Source organism: Gymnoscopelus braueri (genome assembly GCF_963280865.1).
Source record: "Gymnoscopelus braueri genome assembly, chromosome: 13".
Taxonomy (NCBI): domain Eukaryota; kingdom Metazoa; phylum Chordata; class Actinopteri; order Myctophiformes; family Myctophidae; genus Gymnoscopelus; species Gymnoscopelus braueri.
Window position 1 is genome coordinate 25,482,166 of NC_137615.1, and position 17,630 is coordinate 25,499,795.

General features: G+C 40.5%; 2 protein-coding genes across 3 annotated transcripts in view; both read right to left on the reverse strand.

Moving 5' to 3' along the window:
- Positions 1-17,630, reverse strand: part of LOC308099243 (uncharacterized protein) — a 355,975-nt gene that overhangs the window by 144,123 nt on the left and 194,222 nt on the right. The window lies entirely within an intron of this gene.
- On the reverse strand, positions 1,972-16,557 carry LOC308099244 (myosin-4-like; the record flags this gene model as incomplete). Of its 2 annotated transcripts, none has more annotated exons than XM_080447924.1 (38): positions 1,972-2,118; positions 2,223-2,318; positions 2,422-2,526; positions 3,231-3,401; positions 3,778-3,903; positions 4,001-4,204; positions 4,295-4,603; positions 5,542-5,666; positions 5,757-5,922; positions 6,030-6,213; positions 6,652-6,848; positions 6,929-7,047; positions 7,137-7,263; positions 7,624-8,013; positions 8,162-8,252; positions 8,392-8,537; positions 8,668-8,844; positions 9,084-9,326; positions 9,599-9,854; positions 9,981-10,117; positions 10,286-10,409; positions 10,589-10,706; positions 10,813-10,900; positions 11,161-11,228; positions 11,373-11,670; positions 12,053-12,223; positions 12,332-12,481; positions 12,588-12,706; positions 13,698-13,836; positions 14,094-14,197; positions 14,306-14,404; positions 14,498-14,561; positions 14,704-14,796; positions 14,991-15,105; positions 15,293-15,320; positions 15,507-15,663; positions 15,945-16,088; positions 16,357-16,557. In XM_080447924.1, 38 exons carry the CDS (start codon positions 16,555-16,557, stop codon positions 1,972-1,974), a joined length of 5,796 nt encoding a protein of 1,931 aa, XP_080304050.1. The 2 variants fall into 2 exon arrangements, with proteins under 2 accessions (XP_080304050.1, XP_080304049.1); XM_080447923.1 differs by having other exon boundaries at positions 11,337-11,670.

The following is a 17,630-nucleotide window of genomic DNA, read 5'->3' on the forward strand; positions in this document are numbered from 1 at the left end:
TCAACTCTGATGACCTTTTCCCATATTAGTTGCTGTCTCCTTAGTGACAGCTGACTATATTCTGAGGTCATGCACAGGACCTCTGCTCAGACAGCTTTATTGAAGAAGCTTGAGAGGTTCTCAAAGTCGATATTTATGACATAAATAAATGTCAGTGATAAATGTAAAGATACATTATGCTCTGAGCTGTGAAGAGGTTTTTTTTTTTAGGTCTGTAACTGTGGCTTTGTAGGATAACTGGGTGGTTGATTCTGTGCCAGTGACTGCAGTTAGCATTGGCAATGAACTGGGGGAAATGTTAATTATGTAATGTTGAATATGTTACAAAATGTGTTTAATACCTTTTGTTTCCCTTCCCCTAGTCAAAAGATCCTATAGGATTTTTTAACTAGGGTTTTTACAAAATGGGCACATTGAAAATAGCCATAGCGATGTGACAAGTTGTGAACTTGTAGATCTGCTATTTTCACATTTTTTCTGAGCTTTTTGAACTAATCAAAACTAAGCCTTTTCACAAAATAAAAACTAAACTGAACTAGTAAACCTTGCTCAGAATGCTGTTTCTTAAGTCCAAAAGCCTTGGAAGCATTGGAGCTTGAAACACTTGTTCCCAGCTCCAATGTGACCTCGTAGTACGTACCCTGAAAGTCACACATGTGCAGGAGGTAGGCCTAATTATATCCCTTTACTTTACAGGGATTTCTGGAAATGTCATGTACATACCAGCTGCTGCCATTTAGTGCGTCCCAACGGAAAAGGTGGACTTTGATAAGGTCTATTATAAATCATAGGCTTTCCTTTCTGCAATCCAAATGCAAATATAGTCTTCAGATGAGACTATGGCTGTCATGTTTTTATTTTTGGCTTTGGCGCGTTTCCGTTTCGATTGTATGGTGACTGCTGATGTATTTTAACAGGTTATCTGGTGAGTAGATAAACCCTATTCTCCTTAGTGACACGAACGTTGTGGTAGTCTAATCATGGTTAATTGAGCTGATGCTTTGTAGGCCTACTAACACTCTAAATACATTCAGTTGTATCAGGATGAATAGTAAGTAATATTAGTTTGTTGCTCTTTTACTTTTATGTGTCCAGGTGCCCAAATAACTTCATTTGTCTGTGTTGTCTTACTGGTAAATTAGGGTAGGCCTAATTGTCTTTCTACAGATCTCAGTTGCGTTATGGGTATTACTGTACTATCTCATATGTATGTATGGAGATAGATTATTATAAGATGTGTCTGATGTATGTCTGAATAAGTTATGTTAAGCAACTGAAGTTTTTCAAATATCTGTTTCTTTTATACAGTATTGATATTGATGTTTTAATAGGTGTCTTATAGGTACTGTTTAGGTGTTCATTGTTAGCTGGTACAAAATGCTCCTTAACATGTACATCAGAGAGAGAAACATACTTTCCTCAAGGCTTTGTAATCCAGTTTAATACATCCATATCTATGCTCTTTGTTTACATATGAAGTGTCTCCATCCTGTGGACTTCCATTGCTACTGCAGTCACTAAGATATAATAGTAGGTATTCTTGTTCACCCTTTTCATTATTTTCATTATATTTATTATTCATATTTGATCATTCATTCATTTCAATTGTATTACTGTATATAGACACTATTTCTGAAATACTTTTCTGTGATTTCTGTAATTACTTTGCGTCCAAAGCTACTGTATAAGTATTATATCTAAACACGTGTTCAAACACTAACATACAAAAAATGCTACATTAACGAAACCATGACACGTAGTTTTTTCTATAGCTTTATTTTTCTACTAAGCTACTGTACATCCCAACTTCTATATCACTGTAACAATGTCACAGTTTGTCTATGATTTACTCTTGCTCCATCCCATGAACTTACAATAACTGACTTTTTATGTATTTATTATAAATCCTATAGCTGATCACTTAATATATGTTTCCTAAGGGGTGATTTCACCCAACAACAATGCAGATCTCTACTCCTCTCCTTTACCACCAATATCACGACTTTTTGCTCGTAATTTATTGACTTGAGTTTCGGCGATGTCAGCTCGTTCTTCAGCCTCCTCAAGCTCATGTTGCACCTTCCGGAATTTAGCCAAATTTGTGCTGGTTTGCTCCTCCTGTGTGTCACAGAATGCGGTGAGTTCAGGGAAAAGAAATTGACTACTGAAGAAGCTCTTTCTCAATCTATAACAAGCCAAAGAGGCATATGTGATTTACTCACCACCTCCTCACACTGCCGCTTAAATGCTTTCACTTTCAACTGCAGTTTGTTGACCAAGTCTTGGAGTCTTGCCACATTCTTCTTTTCTTCTTCATTCTTGAACAGTGAACACAAACTCATTACTCATTCCCTTTCGTTACTCTCACTCCTGTCATATACTGTATATGCTCAGCATCAAGCAACCACATTTCTGACATACCTGATAAGTGAGCTCTTTGATTTTCCTTTCATATTTCCGTACACCTTTCATGGCCTCCCCACTTCGTTTTTGTTCTGCCTCCATTTCATTTTCCAACTCACGGATCTGAAATGCACAAAGCATAAAATGTGTTTTTATGTTCAATAAAAACATTTCAGCAACTGTTTATTATTTTTTCGTTTTCTCTTAGTCTCTGCCATTGCCAACCCTCTGGTCTGCGGAGTGTGTAGACAATGAATACACAGTAAGTCACTAGCCGCTTCTTTTTACCTGACAGTGAGGAGTTTCACCGTGAGGACATAACCATTGGGTCCTATCTTGGGCGCCGCCTTACCTTATCCCTAAACATCTTTGCAATTTTTTACTATTTTGATAAACATTTTCAAATAGTTCAAATAGCCAATCTACAAGCTCACAACGTGTCGATGTAGATCGGCTAGTTGAACTATTTTAAAATGTTTTTAATAAAAAAAAGAATTGCTAATAAGTTTAGGGATAAGGGGTAAGGCAGAGCCCAGGTCCATGCAGAGGAACTCGCTGTCCCTCCCAATTCCACCCCCTGCTGAACAGGTACCCCAACCAACCTGTAGGAGTTGCCAAAGCAGCGACAGAGCATCACCCTCACCTGCTGGCTTCCCACCCACAAACACGTCCAATTGTGTTCGCTGGATTGCCTGGCCAAGCTGGAGGCATTGTGAAGGGATCAAACCCCAGTCTCTACGGTGGTAGCCAGGTACTTTACCCCTGTGCCACACAGGCGCCCCCATTACAATATAAAATGAATGTATTTTTATCCTAATGATTCATACCCTGGCTTCCATTTTCTGCAGTTCCTTCCTTCCTCCTTTCAGAGCAATCTGCTCTGCTTCGTCCAGCCGTTGCTGCAGGTCCTTCACTGTGGCCTCCAGGTTCTTCTTCATCCTCTCCATATGAGCACTGGTGTCCTGCTCTTTCTTCAGCTCCTCAGCCATCATGGCAGCCTGCAGAGAGCAACATTTAAAAATGTACTTTTTAAGTTAACTTCATGAGGACTTATCGCTAACAGAAACACCACACACGCACACACACAGGCATGCACGCGCACACACACACACTCACACAAACAAGACTGTTAAGAGTTTACAAATCCCACTAGCAGTCCCTAGTCCTCTTGATGAGCATGAAGGTACATAGCAAATTCCATGGTTTTCCAGATATCTTGTTTGGGACCATGTGTTGGACCAATCAACCAACAAACATTGGCATCCTTAGAGCCCCACTGTTATGGGGGCTAAAAAATAGCGTATGTTAATGTATAAAATCTAAATACATTCTGAAGCTAAGTAATTGTCTGTCTAAGTATTGGTCTAGATTTACATCCATGATGGCTTTTTTGGCCTTCTCATCTGCATTTCTTGCTTCTAGAATAGTGTCCTCCATCTCAGATTGTAGTTGGGCTATGTCAGATTCCATCTTCTTCTTAGCGTTTAGGAGGCTGGAATTCTGTTCAGTTGAGGGGGAGAAGAAGTAAATGTAAAAAGCATTAATTAAAGGTTTGAGTGGTCTGGATGCAAAATCAATGTTTGTTATTATTTCTTACCTGAGAGTGCAACAGCTGAACTCTCTCACTGACATCTACCAATTCTTGTTCGGCCAGCTTGCGGCACCTCTCAGCCTGCTCCTGCGTAGACCTCATCTCATCAATCTCAGCCAACAGCAGAGCATTGCGGCGCTCTACGATGGCCAGTTGTTCCTTTAGATCCTCCTGACTATGGAGGGCTTCATCAAAATGGACCTGCATATCCTGAGACACAAAAAAAAACATTTTTGACGAATTTCACGCCTGCAGACATACTTCATAATGGACTGGTGAATGATCTACCTCCCCACAAACCTTGTAGGATCCCTGGAGGATTCTGAGCTGTTTGGTTGCGTCGGCTGCCTGGCGGTTAGCATGGCCCAGCTGGATCTCCATCTCATTCAGGTCACTCTCCATCTTTTTCTTGACTCGGACCGCATCGTTTCTACTGCGCGTCTCAGCTTCCAGAGTACTCTGCAAAGTGTCCACGGTTCTCTGGTGGTTCCTCTTGAGCTGGTCGATTTCCTCGTCCTTTTCTGCCACCTTTCTGTCCACTTCAGACTTGATCTGGTTCAGCTCCAGTTGAAGGTGCAGCAGTTTGGCCTCCTCGTGTTCCAGAGAGGACTATAGAAAGCAAAGACATGGTCAGTCCTTTGAACTCAGAGTTTAACCACTTAAACCCCGCAATTGCACTTACCCACTAAAATTGCATGTGCCCACTAAAAGCCGTGCAATAGCAACAACTGTATTAAAAGCAGCAGCATTAAAAAAACTGCATTTTTAAAAAAAAACAGTTAAGTTCAGTTCATGAGTAATCTCACAGATCACTATAGTGCAATTGATCACAGTTCAAGGTCTAGAGTTCATAATGGAAGGGAAGAAGCTATTCTTTAACCTGGTGGCACTGGCCTTAATACTACGCAGCCTCCTGCCCAAAGTGTGCAGGGTGGGTGGCATCTTTCATGATACTGGTAGCCTTTTTCCTGCACCTGCTGCTGTAAATGTCACTGATGGCAGGTAGGCTGCTTCCAATGATTTTCTGAGCAGACTTCACCACCCGCTGCAGAGCCTTCCTATCTGCAGCAGAGCAGTTTCCATGCCACACACAGTGATGCAGGATGTGAGGATGCTCTCCAGGACAGTGGTACCCAGCCCCGCCCGCTTCAGTCTCCTCAGGAAGTACACTCGCTGGTGAGCCTTCTTTATTAAAGGGGGCTGAGTTGTGTTGACAGGCTCAGTTGTCTGCAATGTGCACTCCCAGGTACTTGAAACTAGAGACCACCTCGACAGCATCTCTGCCGATGTAGAGGGGGCTGGAGGTGGGGCCACACTTTCTAAGGTCCACAATCATCTCCTTTGTCTTCATCACATTGATGCAGAGGTTATTTGCTCTGCACCAAGACTCCAGGTGTTCCACCTCGTTGATGTCGGAGATTAGTCCCACCACTGCTGTGTCATTCGCGAAACTTGACAATATGATTGTTTGGACCCAAAATTGACCCAAATGTCTAAATTATTAGGGTTAAATTAAAATGACGGTGTTTACATTGGCAAAAACATACCTCCACTTCCTCAAGAGCTAACTGGGTGTCCCTCTTGTCCTGTTCAGCTTGCTTCGCAGCTTTCTCCAGTTCATGGATGCTTTTAGCAGATTGCCCTACTTGGTCGGTGATGTCTGTTATCTCCTCTGAAAATTAACAATATGTTATTTTTAGATTAAACATAGCCAAATGTGCTTTGTGACACCAAACCAACTATTTGTTTCCAGAAAACCCACGTTGAAGATTCTTGTTCTCTTTTTTCATGGTCTCCAGGTGGTCCAGAGCCTCTTCATAGGAATTCTTCAGCCTGAAGAGTTCAGTGCTCAGTGCCCTGGACTCTCTCTGAGAGACTTCCAGATCGGATTGACTCTCCTCATACTTTTGCTTCCATTCAGCAAGCACCTAAATTTTGGGAATTTCCGACACATGTTATTATCTCAAAATGATTATGTAGAAAAAGTGTGACACTGTAGAAAATCAAGTTAGTGCTAGAATGAAAATAAAACAACCATGTCAAAGTTCCTCTGTTTCTTGTCCAAGGTGGCATTGGCTGCATTTGACCTCTCTAAATCAACCATGAGATCCTCCACTTCAGACTGCAGCCTCTGCTTGGTCTTTTCCAGTGACGCACATTTGGCACTTCCTGCCTCAGTCATCTCCTCAGAGTCTTGCAGTCGCTGCGCCAACTTCTTCCTTTGAAACAACGACGACAATTAATGATGGAATAGCATGTCCAATCTTACACAATGAAATCCAGACTGTTTGACACTAATTTTTGGGAGCAGTAAGAACTGTGGGTGGATATTATTTTCCTTTAATTTAAGACTCTCTCACAGTTAGGATGGTACCGTGCATTTGCCATGATAATGATCATGATGTGTTCTGACTGAGCCGTTTCTCATCTCCAAGGAGAAAAGCCTGGTAACGACCTAATGCAGAGCGTATCTATAAGGCGGGACTTCTGTTGTATACACTTCCCCCAGAAACTGTCTATTTCAACCAATCACAACACAGGTTGCATGCACTGGGAACGTTAAACAGCAAAGCATCAACGTAACTTCCGTGGGCGGTTCTTCCTGTTAGGCAGTAGCAGGTCTTGCCCATGATATATATTTGCTGTGTAATTCTTACTTGGCCTCCTCAAGCTCCTCAGTGCGCTGAATGGCATCAGTCTCATACTTGGTTCTCCACTGAGCCACCTCAGTGTTGGCCTTGGACATGCAGCGCTGCAGCTCTGCTTTAGCCTCCTGTTCCTCCTCATACTGTTCTCTTAAGAGCTCACAGTCATGACGCGCTGAATGCAAACCGTGAGCTAGGGCATTCTTTGCCTGAAATGATTTACAATAAAAGTAAATGTCTTTTTTTTCCCATATCTGTCAAAGCATTGACTATTTTGTATTTGTCGCACCTTAATCTCCTCATCCAATTGTCTCTTCAACTCTTCAATTTGCTGACTGCTGGCGGATTTCACTCTGTTCAACTGGGAAAGAGTGATCTCCTTCTCCTCTAGTTGTCGTGAGAGTTCAGCTGTTCAGGATGCAGAAGTAACACACTGAATCCAAGGCAAGTCTGTTTATTTGTCTTTCATCTTCTTAAATGAGGGACTCTAATCTTACCATTTTCTGTCTGTAGACGAGCATTGAGTGCAGTAAAATCACTCAAAGACTTCTGGACCTCGTCTGACTTGGCCTTATTTTCACTGCTTTGGTCTTCGAGGCTTCTGCACAGTTTCTCCAGGTTAGCCTAAAATGTGTAATATGGATTGTAAGCCAAATGATCTACTGGTATAACTGGTATTTGAAACATTTGGAAAATATTTAATTTCTAAGGAAGAAAAAACTATTACTTTTTACAACTATATAGCATATTATGTCCCAAAAAATTATAATCTATAAATGTATAGACTCAGGAGGGTCCCTGCTAGGGGCTTGACTGCATTACTGTGTATAGGGGAGACAATGAGTTTCATCCTGGCATTTGCCAAGGCACCAAGGCAGAACTGCCAGTCAAAGCGAAGACTGGCCAATCACAGATACCCCAAATACGTAGTGCTGCTTTAAGTAAGTATTGACAAACAACACATATTTTCTAGAGCTCCTTTACCTTGCCTTTCAGGACAGTCTCTACATTAATGGCCATATCATCAACCTCCATCTTTAATTCACTTTTTTCTTTATCAAGTTTCTGCTTGACTCTTTGAAGGTTGTCGATTTGTTCACTCAGCTCTGCCACACTGTCGGCCTGTTTCTTGCGTAGCGTGGCAGTGATGGACTCATGCTGCAGGGTGGACTCTTCAAGATCTCGCCGCAGCCTCTGGAACTCTGCTTCACGCTTCTTGTTCATCTCAATCTGAGCTGCAGTGGCTCCACCGGCCTCCTCCAACCTCTCGCTGATCTCCTCAAGTTCCCTGGAGAGATCAGACCTCTGCTTCTCCACTCTGGCCCGAGCAGAACGCTCAGCCTCAATTTCCTCCTCTAGCTCCTCAATGCGTGCCTACAACAAATTGTATTCTGTATTATGAATTATTTAATATTTATCTATTACATTAGATATTAGGAAGAATATATAATGTGTAAATAATTGCATAATATAACTACTGCAAGTACTGTTGATTTAGGAGGCATACAATAAAATCAAATACCTGAAGCTCTTTCATTTTCTTTTGGAGTTGAGTGCTCAGTGCTTGCTCATCCTCAATCTTACTTTGCAGGTTGCAGAGCTCAAAGTCCTTTCTGAAAGGATGTAAGTATTTTAGAAGTGAAATGCATTGATATATTGATATATATTTAAAAATTACCTGTATCACCACTGTCTAAATGTATGACTTAGAGTCAGTGGTGTTGATTTAGAACACTATTTAGCACTATTTACTTTTTCAATCTCTCCTCCATTTGGTGCCTTTCATTATCCAGGTCCATGATTGTTTCTTGGGACATCTTGAGATCCCCCTCAAGTTTTCTTTTGGATCTCTCTAAGTCTGCACGTATCTTCTTCTCATGCTCCAGTGACCCTTCAAGCTGTACGAGGATGTTAATTCATATAAGTAAAGCCAGTAATTGCATCATTACAATGTATGGATATATCTGAACATACAGCACACAAGAGATTTGAGAACATTGTTGGTACATTTTTAGTTGAGATACTTACATCATCAACCTGTTGCTCTAGCTTGATTTTAGTCTTGGTTAGAGTATTGACTTTATCTTCTTCAACCTGAAGGTCATCCAAGGTCTGCTGATGAACCTCTTGCAAAGCTTTTGTCTCCTTTGAGGACTTCATCAGGCTTTCCTCAAGAGTCATTAACTCCTCTACCAAGTTCTTTACCTATACAACAAAATACTTCTATCAAACAAGACCATCATGATTTATTTTTACATTCTGTGCTGGCTGGCTTTTGTGGAATTAAAAAAAGTCTAAATAACTACTGTACATAAACTGAACCATAATTCAAGATATTGCATGGCCTTAGGGAAAGCTATGCTGTTTCAGTTAGATTTCACCAGTCTTGTTATATTGGCTCCCTGATAGAATAGTACCTATGAGAACTGAATTTTATTTATTACCTTATTTTCTGTGGCATATTTCTCCTTCTCCACCTTGGCAATGGTAAGCTCCAGGTCGTCTATATCCTTTTTGAGCTCTGAACACTCATCCTCCAACTTCCTCTTCTTTGCAGTGATTTCGGCATTGATCTCTTCCTCTTCCTCAATTCTCTCAGAGAACTCTTTTGCTTTGGCCTCAAGGTGTATCTTGCTCTTTATCAAGCCTTCACACCTCTCCTCAGCATCACAGAGGTTCTCTCGCTCCTTTTGAAACACAAGAGCATATGTACAGGATTATCAAAGAGAGTAAAATGCGATTGTTTATATACGTATACACATATTTGTGAAAATGTTGTACATTTAATATTATCTCATTGGAATTATAATTATTATTATTAGTAATAATTGTAGTAGTAGTGGTGGTAATAATTACATGTCCCTCTTTTCCTTTAACATCTTACCTTTGTACAGTACAATTAATATAACAATATAGCAAACAATAACAAACAACAGCTTTATTGAGTGTTTTAGCCTACTGCTTGAATTTGAAGACAGAGGTCATTTTTTTCTTGAACAAGGGCCACCAACTTCTCCTCCAATTCCTTCCGCCTGGCTTCAGATTTTGAGAACTCCTCTTTCATTCGTGAGAACTGCTCTTTCATGTTCTGCATCTCTTTTTCAGCCTCTGCACATCGTAACAGCGGCTTTATCTTGAAGAAAAGCCTCATCCAAGGCCAGTTCTTCACATTCATGAATGAACGGATGTTGTATTGAATGATGAAAATAGATTCCCTACGGGAAATAATGAAGGAATGGTGGTTAGATTTTAAAGCTCTTTGAACTTCAATAAACATGTCAAAAAATATATTTCAGAAATGTATTATTTGAGATGTGCACTGCAGACAAGTTTTCAGAGACCTTTTCTTTGACATCTCCTTGAACTTCAGCCTGGTGACATAACCCCTGGATATAGCCTGGATTCGAGTCATCAGCACTGCCAGGCGTTCATCTCTCATCTCCTCCAGAAGACCCAGAAGTCCAGCTTTGAAGAACACCTACAGATTGCAAAGACATTGATCCTCAGCACAACCTCATTGCACATACAGTAATTGGAGTTCATAGGTGGTTAATTGAAAGAGCTGCCCCAATTGAATTCTTCCATTTTTCTTTCACGACTTGATACACAAGCATGTGAATATGTGCCTCCAGTTTACAAAAATTACCTTTGTGTATCCAAATTTATACTGGGCATGATCCACGTCGATTGAGGAGAGCAGTTTCTCTGAGGCCTTTTTGCTATCAATGAACTGCCCTTCGGGAATTGCACTGGCATTCAGAATCCTGTATCTGTAAGGGAGGATATTATGACATGGATACCAGGTACATGCAATTAACTTCCTACCAGAACTGCCAGTGGTTTGCAAGTAACAGAGTTGAGAACCAATAATTAAGAAAGTACAATAATGTGTTTTGAATTTGTGTTGTCTTACACTTTTCAAGTGATATCTCAATAGATATTAACTTACCTCTGCTTAAAATCCCCATAGAGAATCCTGCTGGGAAATCCTTTCCTGCATATCCTGATACCCTCCAGCACACCGTTACAGCGTAGCTGGTGTAAAACGAGATGGTGATCCATGGACCCTATGTGGACGGTCGATTTTATCAGGTCAGGTAAACTTTACAGTGTACTAGCAATGTCAAATCGCAATGTCAAAATAACAATGTCGAAATGTTATTTTTATTTTACCTGGTATTTTGGTCTCATTTGGGATGAGACATCTTACAAAGTGTGGATGTGTGGACCTGAGGTTAGCCATTAGCTTGTTGAGGTTTTCCTGGACGAGGTGATTTCGAAAACACAGGACATGATGTTAATACAGAGCACTCAAACATATGAGTCATATTCACCAATACTCACTTATTTCTTACCTATCCAATCCTGAACTCACTTATTTCTTACCTGAAACCTATCATTTTATTGTGGCTGAGGTTGTGAAAACCTGACATAACCCTTCCCATTGCGTTTTGTGTGTTGGACTCTATAATTCTTTTAATTTTACACCTGTGTGATCCAAAGCATATAAAATGTTCATACCCTGAAAAGTGCGGAAACCGTCTGGAATGAGGAACCCTTTTGCCTGGCACTTTTCTTGCTTGAATCTGCTAATGCAAGGGAAACTAAGCTTTAATGGACAGATATTATTGTACAGGGTAGTTTATTACACCAAATACTCACATAATATGATTTTTTTATTTATCTATAAGAACCACAAAGACTTTGTTGTCGTTGTTGTGACATGAACTGACCGTCGGCAGCAGCGTAGGTGGCAAACAGCTGACCCAGCAGCTTCACAGCAGCTTTCTGATAGAGCTGGACCACAGTGTCGTTCAACGGGTCCTTGTTCTTTTCGAGCCAGCCACTGATATTGTAGTCCACAGTGCCAGCGTAGTGCACCAGGGAGAAGTGGGCCTCGGCCTTGGGCTTGGGCTTCTGGAAGTTGCTGTTCTTGCCAAGGTGTTGATCATAGAGCTTGTTCTTGAAGGAGCCGTCGGTCGCCTTAGGAAACATGCACTCCTCCTCCAGGATAGAGAAAATGCCCATTGGCTGTACACAGTTGAAATAAACAGACAAAGAATATATTAGTTGTTAATTTACTCTTTGTACTGGATTTTAGTTTTCTATGAGGAAACAGACATTTTGCAACGTAGGCCTATATGCATGCAGCTTATGATTTGATTTAGATGTATGCATCTGAATACTTTTGTTTGTTAACCCTGGCGACCCTATTCTGGACATGTCATTATAGGCTTTAAAAAACGTTTCCAAAATAGCCGATCTTCAAGCTCACAAAGAGTCCCATCACAACACACTGTGAGCTTGTAGAGCTCACAGTTAAGAGGTTCTTCTCAATAAGCTCAATGCAGGCAGCCAAGTCCATGATAATATATAATAATATAATATAATAATAATAATAATAATAGTATACCTTCTCAATAAGCTCAATGCAGGCAGCCAGGTCCATGCCGAAGTCAATGAACTCCCATTCAATCCCCTCTTTCTTGTATTCTTCTTGCTCCAACACAAACATATGGTGGTTGAAAAACTGTTGCAGTTTCTCATTTGTGAAGTTGATGCACAGCTGTTCCAGGCTGTTCAGCTAAATTAGAAATAATTATTTCATTCATTAGTTTTAGTTTATAATGCCAATAAATATTTGGAAATGTTTATTGTTTATTTATAAAGATAGAAAAACAAAGCTACTCGCCTCAAAAATCTCAAACCCTGCAATATCCAGGACACCAATGAAGTGCTGCCTTGGTAGTTTGGTATCCAGCTGCTGGTTAATCCTAGTCACCATCCACAGGAATAGTTTCTCATACACTGCCTTTGACAGTGCACCCATTGAATTGTTCACCTGCAAATTAGCCAAGAGACAATTGATTTATTGTAAGTGTTGCAAGCTGGGTGTGTATATGAGCTTACAGTATACTGTACGTTTGGAGATCAAACTTATACTATACCTGTTGGACAGTCTGCCCCTTAGTGACATACTCATTGCCAACCTTCACTCTGGGGTAGCACAGGGCTTTCAGCAAATCAGAAGAGTTTAGGCCCATGAGATAAGCGACTTTATCTGCCACTGTTGGATATAGGACAACACAGTGAAAGGTCATATATGTTTAATCTATTTAAGTGTCATTAAGCCTCTATTTAACTCTTTTTAGGCCTGGTTAAAACAGAAAGGACAAAATACTACAGTACATAAATGGCAGATCAGCAGGGTCAGGGGTCAAAAGATGGGCCCCGACCCACTGTTTGGGAAACAGTGAGCTAGAGGCATGTAGCCACCCAACAAACTAGAAAAAAGTGCTCCTCGGAGCACAGGTCCCCGCCAGGTCCGGTAGGTTATTGTGGGCCAGAAATGTTCGGAATTCGCCAATCAGGATGGAATATGAAAAATCGGACGGACCCGTCTTGATCACTTGACTAGAGATAATGTGTACCGATTTGCGTGATGTTTGGACAGAATGTGTGGGAATAATATAAAAGTTGTGCAAAAATCGGCCTCCTGGTGGCGCTATGATAGGGCAATGTTAAAAGGGTGGCATTTGTTCCTCAACGTAGTGCGAATGTGCGTACAAAGTCTCACCGCAATCGGACGCTGCGTTCATGATTTGCGGCATTTTGTTCAAAACGAGCCACTCCTGCAAACTTTAGATGTCAATCTTAGCCAATCAGGATTGAATATGAAAAATCAAACAGATCCGTCTTGATCACATGACTATAGAGATCATGTATACCGATTTGCGTGAAATTTCGATAAAATCTGAAGGAGTAATATAAAAACAAATGTTTTACATAAGTCGGCCTCCTGGTGGCGCTATAAAATGCAGATGTGAAAATTGGCATCCAGGCAGTGTGTGTGCACAGTTTTGTTGCAATCAAGCCAATGGTGCCGGAGATTAGCTGTCCACAGACAGAATGACATGAAGGACGGACGGACGGACGGACGGACGGACGGACGGACGGACAGGGTGCAAAACATACCGCTCGCCATGCCTTTCGGCCTGGCGGAGACAATTAGATGTAGTTTTGACTTCAAAGGCATGTCTATAACAGGGACCACTCACCCTCAGTGCCATCAGGCTCTGCCTGCTCCTCTCGCTGTTTCTGTTTGAACTTCATGTTTCCATTGTGCATCACAGCACCAGTCAACTTGTAGATGCCAAACTTCTCCTCTGTGTTGAAACCAAGGATATCAATGGCACGCTACGGAATAAAGATCCATTGGATTAGTTATTACGGTATCTAAATTATTTCGCTTCTAAAAATGGTAAAACATAAAAGAAGTGAAACCTTAAGTCATTAGGTGATATTACAAAACCAAACGATTCACATTAAATTACATTTAAATTAAATACAAATGAACCTTTATGCTCTACATACTGTAAGTGGCCATGCATCAATTATGCACTTAAAAGCCTTCAATGGCATGTCAAGCCTATCATTGAGTGTATTGAACTCACATCTGTGGCCATTAGTTCTTCTGTGTCATTGATGCTCAGCACAGTTAATTCCCCCTGGCTGATGAATGGGTAATCATATGGATTAGTGGTTATCAGCAGCATCTCTGAAAAAGTTAAAATAAATATAATTTTTTTCAGGTTTCTTTTTTTACCTTATACTGTATACAGCTTACAAGCAAAATGTCTGCATTGTTGAGATATACTGTATTTACCAATTAAATCAGGCTTCTTGTTTGACAAGATCTGATAGAAGATGTGATAGCTTCTCTCTGCTTTGAGTTGAAAGGTCACCCTGGATTTTTCCAGAAGGTCTAAACATGGAAAGAAAAGCGATAACATGTATTGCAACACTCCAAAATCAACAGAGCAGAAAAGGTAATAATGTAACTTTAAACAACACTTACAAGTTTCAATATCAGCTGATGCCAGCTTTCCCTGTGTTCCAAAGTGGATGCGAATAAATTTACCCTGGGGATGGATTATTTTTATTTCTATTATTATTATTTATATTATTATTAGTATTATTATTATACTAAGCAATATATGCAAGTAGGTCACATGCCATAATCAAATGTATCATAATTATATCTCATGTAGTGTATGAACTTACAAAGCGAGAAGAGTTGTCATTCCTCACTGTTTTGGCATTCCCAAAAGCTTCCAGCAGAGGGTTGGCCTGGATGATTTGATCCTCCAGGGTGCCCTTTAGAAAAATGTAACTAAAATTATTGAAACATGTTTTCTCCATACTCTGTCTGATCTCATTAAAGGAACAATCTTGCTAATGCTTATTCCTGATTGTCAGGTCGTAAGATAGTGTATCAGTCCTGAACCTGCGATTTTCCACTTGGTTGCTCCTTCTTGCTGAAGTCTCCAATAGATGCAATTGTTGCATACCTTTATTTTTCCAGACATTTGTTCTTTCTTGTCGCCACCGCCTGCCATTGCGATTGTCGCAAAGTACTGGATGACACGCTTGGTGTTGACAGTCTTCCCAGCACCAGATTCTCCACTGTTAAAAAATATCAATTAGACATCATAAGATGGGTGATCATTGTTTGCTTGTAGATCTGCAATTTTTGCCAATTATATTTGGTTTAGAGGGGGAAAAGGAGGGGGCATAGTATAGACACATTCAACTGATTATATAGGGTTTCAGTAAACTCTTGGTTAAACAGCAAATGAAACCGTATACTTACGTGATCAGGATGGACTGGTTCTCACGATCTGTTAAAAATAAAGCATTCCATTTGATATTTAGCAATTGTTTTATTGTAGTACATGACTTGATAGCATAGAACGCAAAAGAAAAATCTACTTTTATGCAAGTATGAAAGGCATTAAACAATATTCACATGGCAGTCATTTTGCAACAGCATGGAATACGGGGAATGTCATTGGGTCATTCAGTACCTGTGAGCATATACTGGTAACCATTGTCAGAGATAGAGAAGATGTGGGGTGGGACCTCCTGACGCTTCTTGCCCCGATACCCAGCCACCACCTCTGGGTTGTAGACTGGGAGCCACTTGTACGGGTTCACTGTCACACAGAACAGCCCAGAGTAGGTCTGCAAAGGTTTGAAATGGCAAAATGCATAAATAAGACAGTAAAACAGGCTTTTATGCAGTGCTATATGAAAATAGGTTTCTGTGCTTATACGTGAGTTAATATCACGTAAGCACAGAATGATTTGGCTCTCCTTAAATGTGATGATTTCATCTGTTTGGTATTATTATTATGTAAGCTCCATATGGGAAACTAGGTGAATAAAATACAAGAGAAAAAAATGTACAATTAATCATTTGTTGTATCATCATGTGACGTGATGTGACGTGCGTTGGTGCTCACATAGATCATCCAAGCAGCATAGCGTTCCTTCAGATTGAACAGCACAGCGGGCTCATGGAGATGGGTCAACATGGCCATGTCCTCAATCTTGTCAAACTTTGGAGGGTTCATTGGGCGGATATCATCCTGGTTCACTGTAACAACCTGAAGCATTATACAATACGGTGATTGTTGATTAGGAAAAAAAGAAAGATAACAGCAAATGGGATGCAAATCTAATGCTAAAATGTGGACAAAAGGAAAACGTTATCTGATTTAGATATTGAAAAGGATGACATTATTTTCACTGATCTACAATCAGCTGTGTTATTGTATGGCTGGTGTGGGTATGGTAAGCATAACCCAAATAATAAAGCAAATGGGAGCTGATGGTCTGTTGAAAACCGATTAGTGTATACGCACAGGCACTCACCTTCCCATCCTCAGTCTCAACTGTAATCTTGGAGCCATCTAGGCTCTTAATTTTTCCTTTCACATACTCCTGTTTGGGATCAGCCACAAAGACAGCAGTTTTGGCATCAAATGCCTTGACTTGTGCCGCAATCCTCTCCCGCTCTGACTTGCGGAGGTATGGGGCAGCCACCCCAAACATTTCCATCTCGGCATCACTCATTTTCTATAGCTGTAGGAATGTCACAATTTCAGGACATACACATTTTATCTACTGGACTAATCTTGATAATCATAATCAAATAGCGCTGAACAGAAAAGATATAAGAGAAACTGGTATAATGATGTAATGCTTACCGTGAGTGCTGCAGGACAAGAAGTTTGATCACTGATGTTAATTGATTTTGGTCTCAACACTATGCCAAAGACATATCACAGTCTAACAAGACTTGGACAGCTTTTATAAGAGATGGCTGGGCTTTATTCACTGTCGCTGGATAGCTTCTCCTATATTTGGTCAGAGATCAATTCTGGCCTATACGCCACCTTGGGAAAGTCAAGTATGTCCATTTTGTATTTTCAACCAGCTATGTATAGCTATATTGTGTCACTTTTAAACGGTTACAATTGCAATCCTCAGGCCTGTCCATTAAAAAGCAATGACGGCTGTAGGGACGGCAGCTTAGACAGCTTTGGGTCCCGACATGGCGGGCCTCATTTTCTGGGATCAGGAAAGATTAGGTCTGTTAGGGGCATTGATGAAATTCTGCCATTGGGTGTCTGGGGATCAGTTGATTAGAGATCACTGTTAGGGTCTGTGTGGAGAGCAGCCTGGGGTTGACAGGCAACAGTTAACGCATTCCATGCAGTATATAAAGACCTGTGTCCACTATCCAAAATGCATCGTTTTTAAAAGAGTGGCCTATTTTAACTTTTTTGGTTTATATTCGCCACTGCTGTAGTGGTTACACAAATGTAAAAAAATTATAAAAATGTAAAGGTCTGATTAGTCTAGAGCTGAATATGTGGAGGTGCCATAGTCATACTGACTTCATTATGTTAATCATCCTCAACATAGACTTTGGTATTTGGTGATTAAGAGAATCATACATATATGTATATATATATATATATATATATATTATATGAGCCTGAATACAATGCAGGTTTGCTAAAGTGTTAAATGCAAGTTCACTGAAGTGATTCCTAGAGAGAAAATGACTGTTGACAGTTAGGCTACATACAGTTCATTATAGACATGCAGACTTACAGAGAGACCAGACCATTTCAAATCAC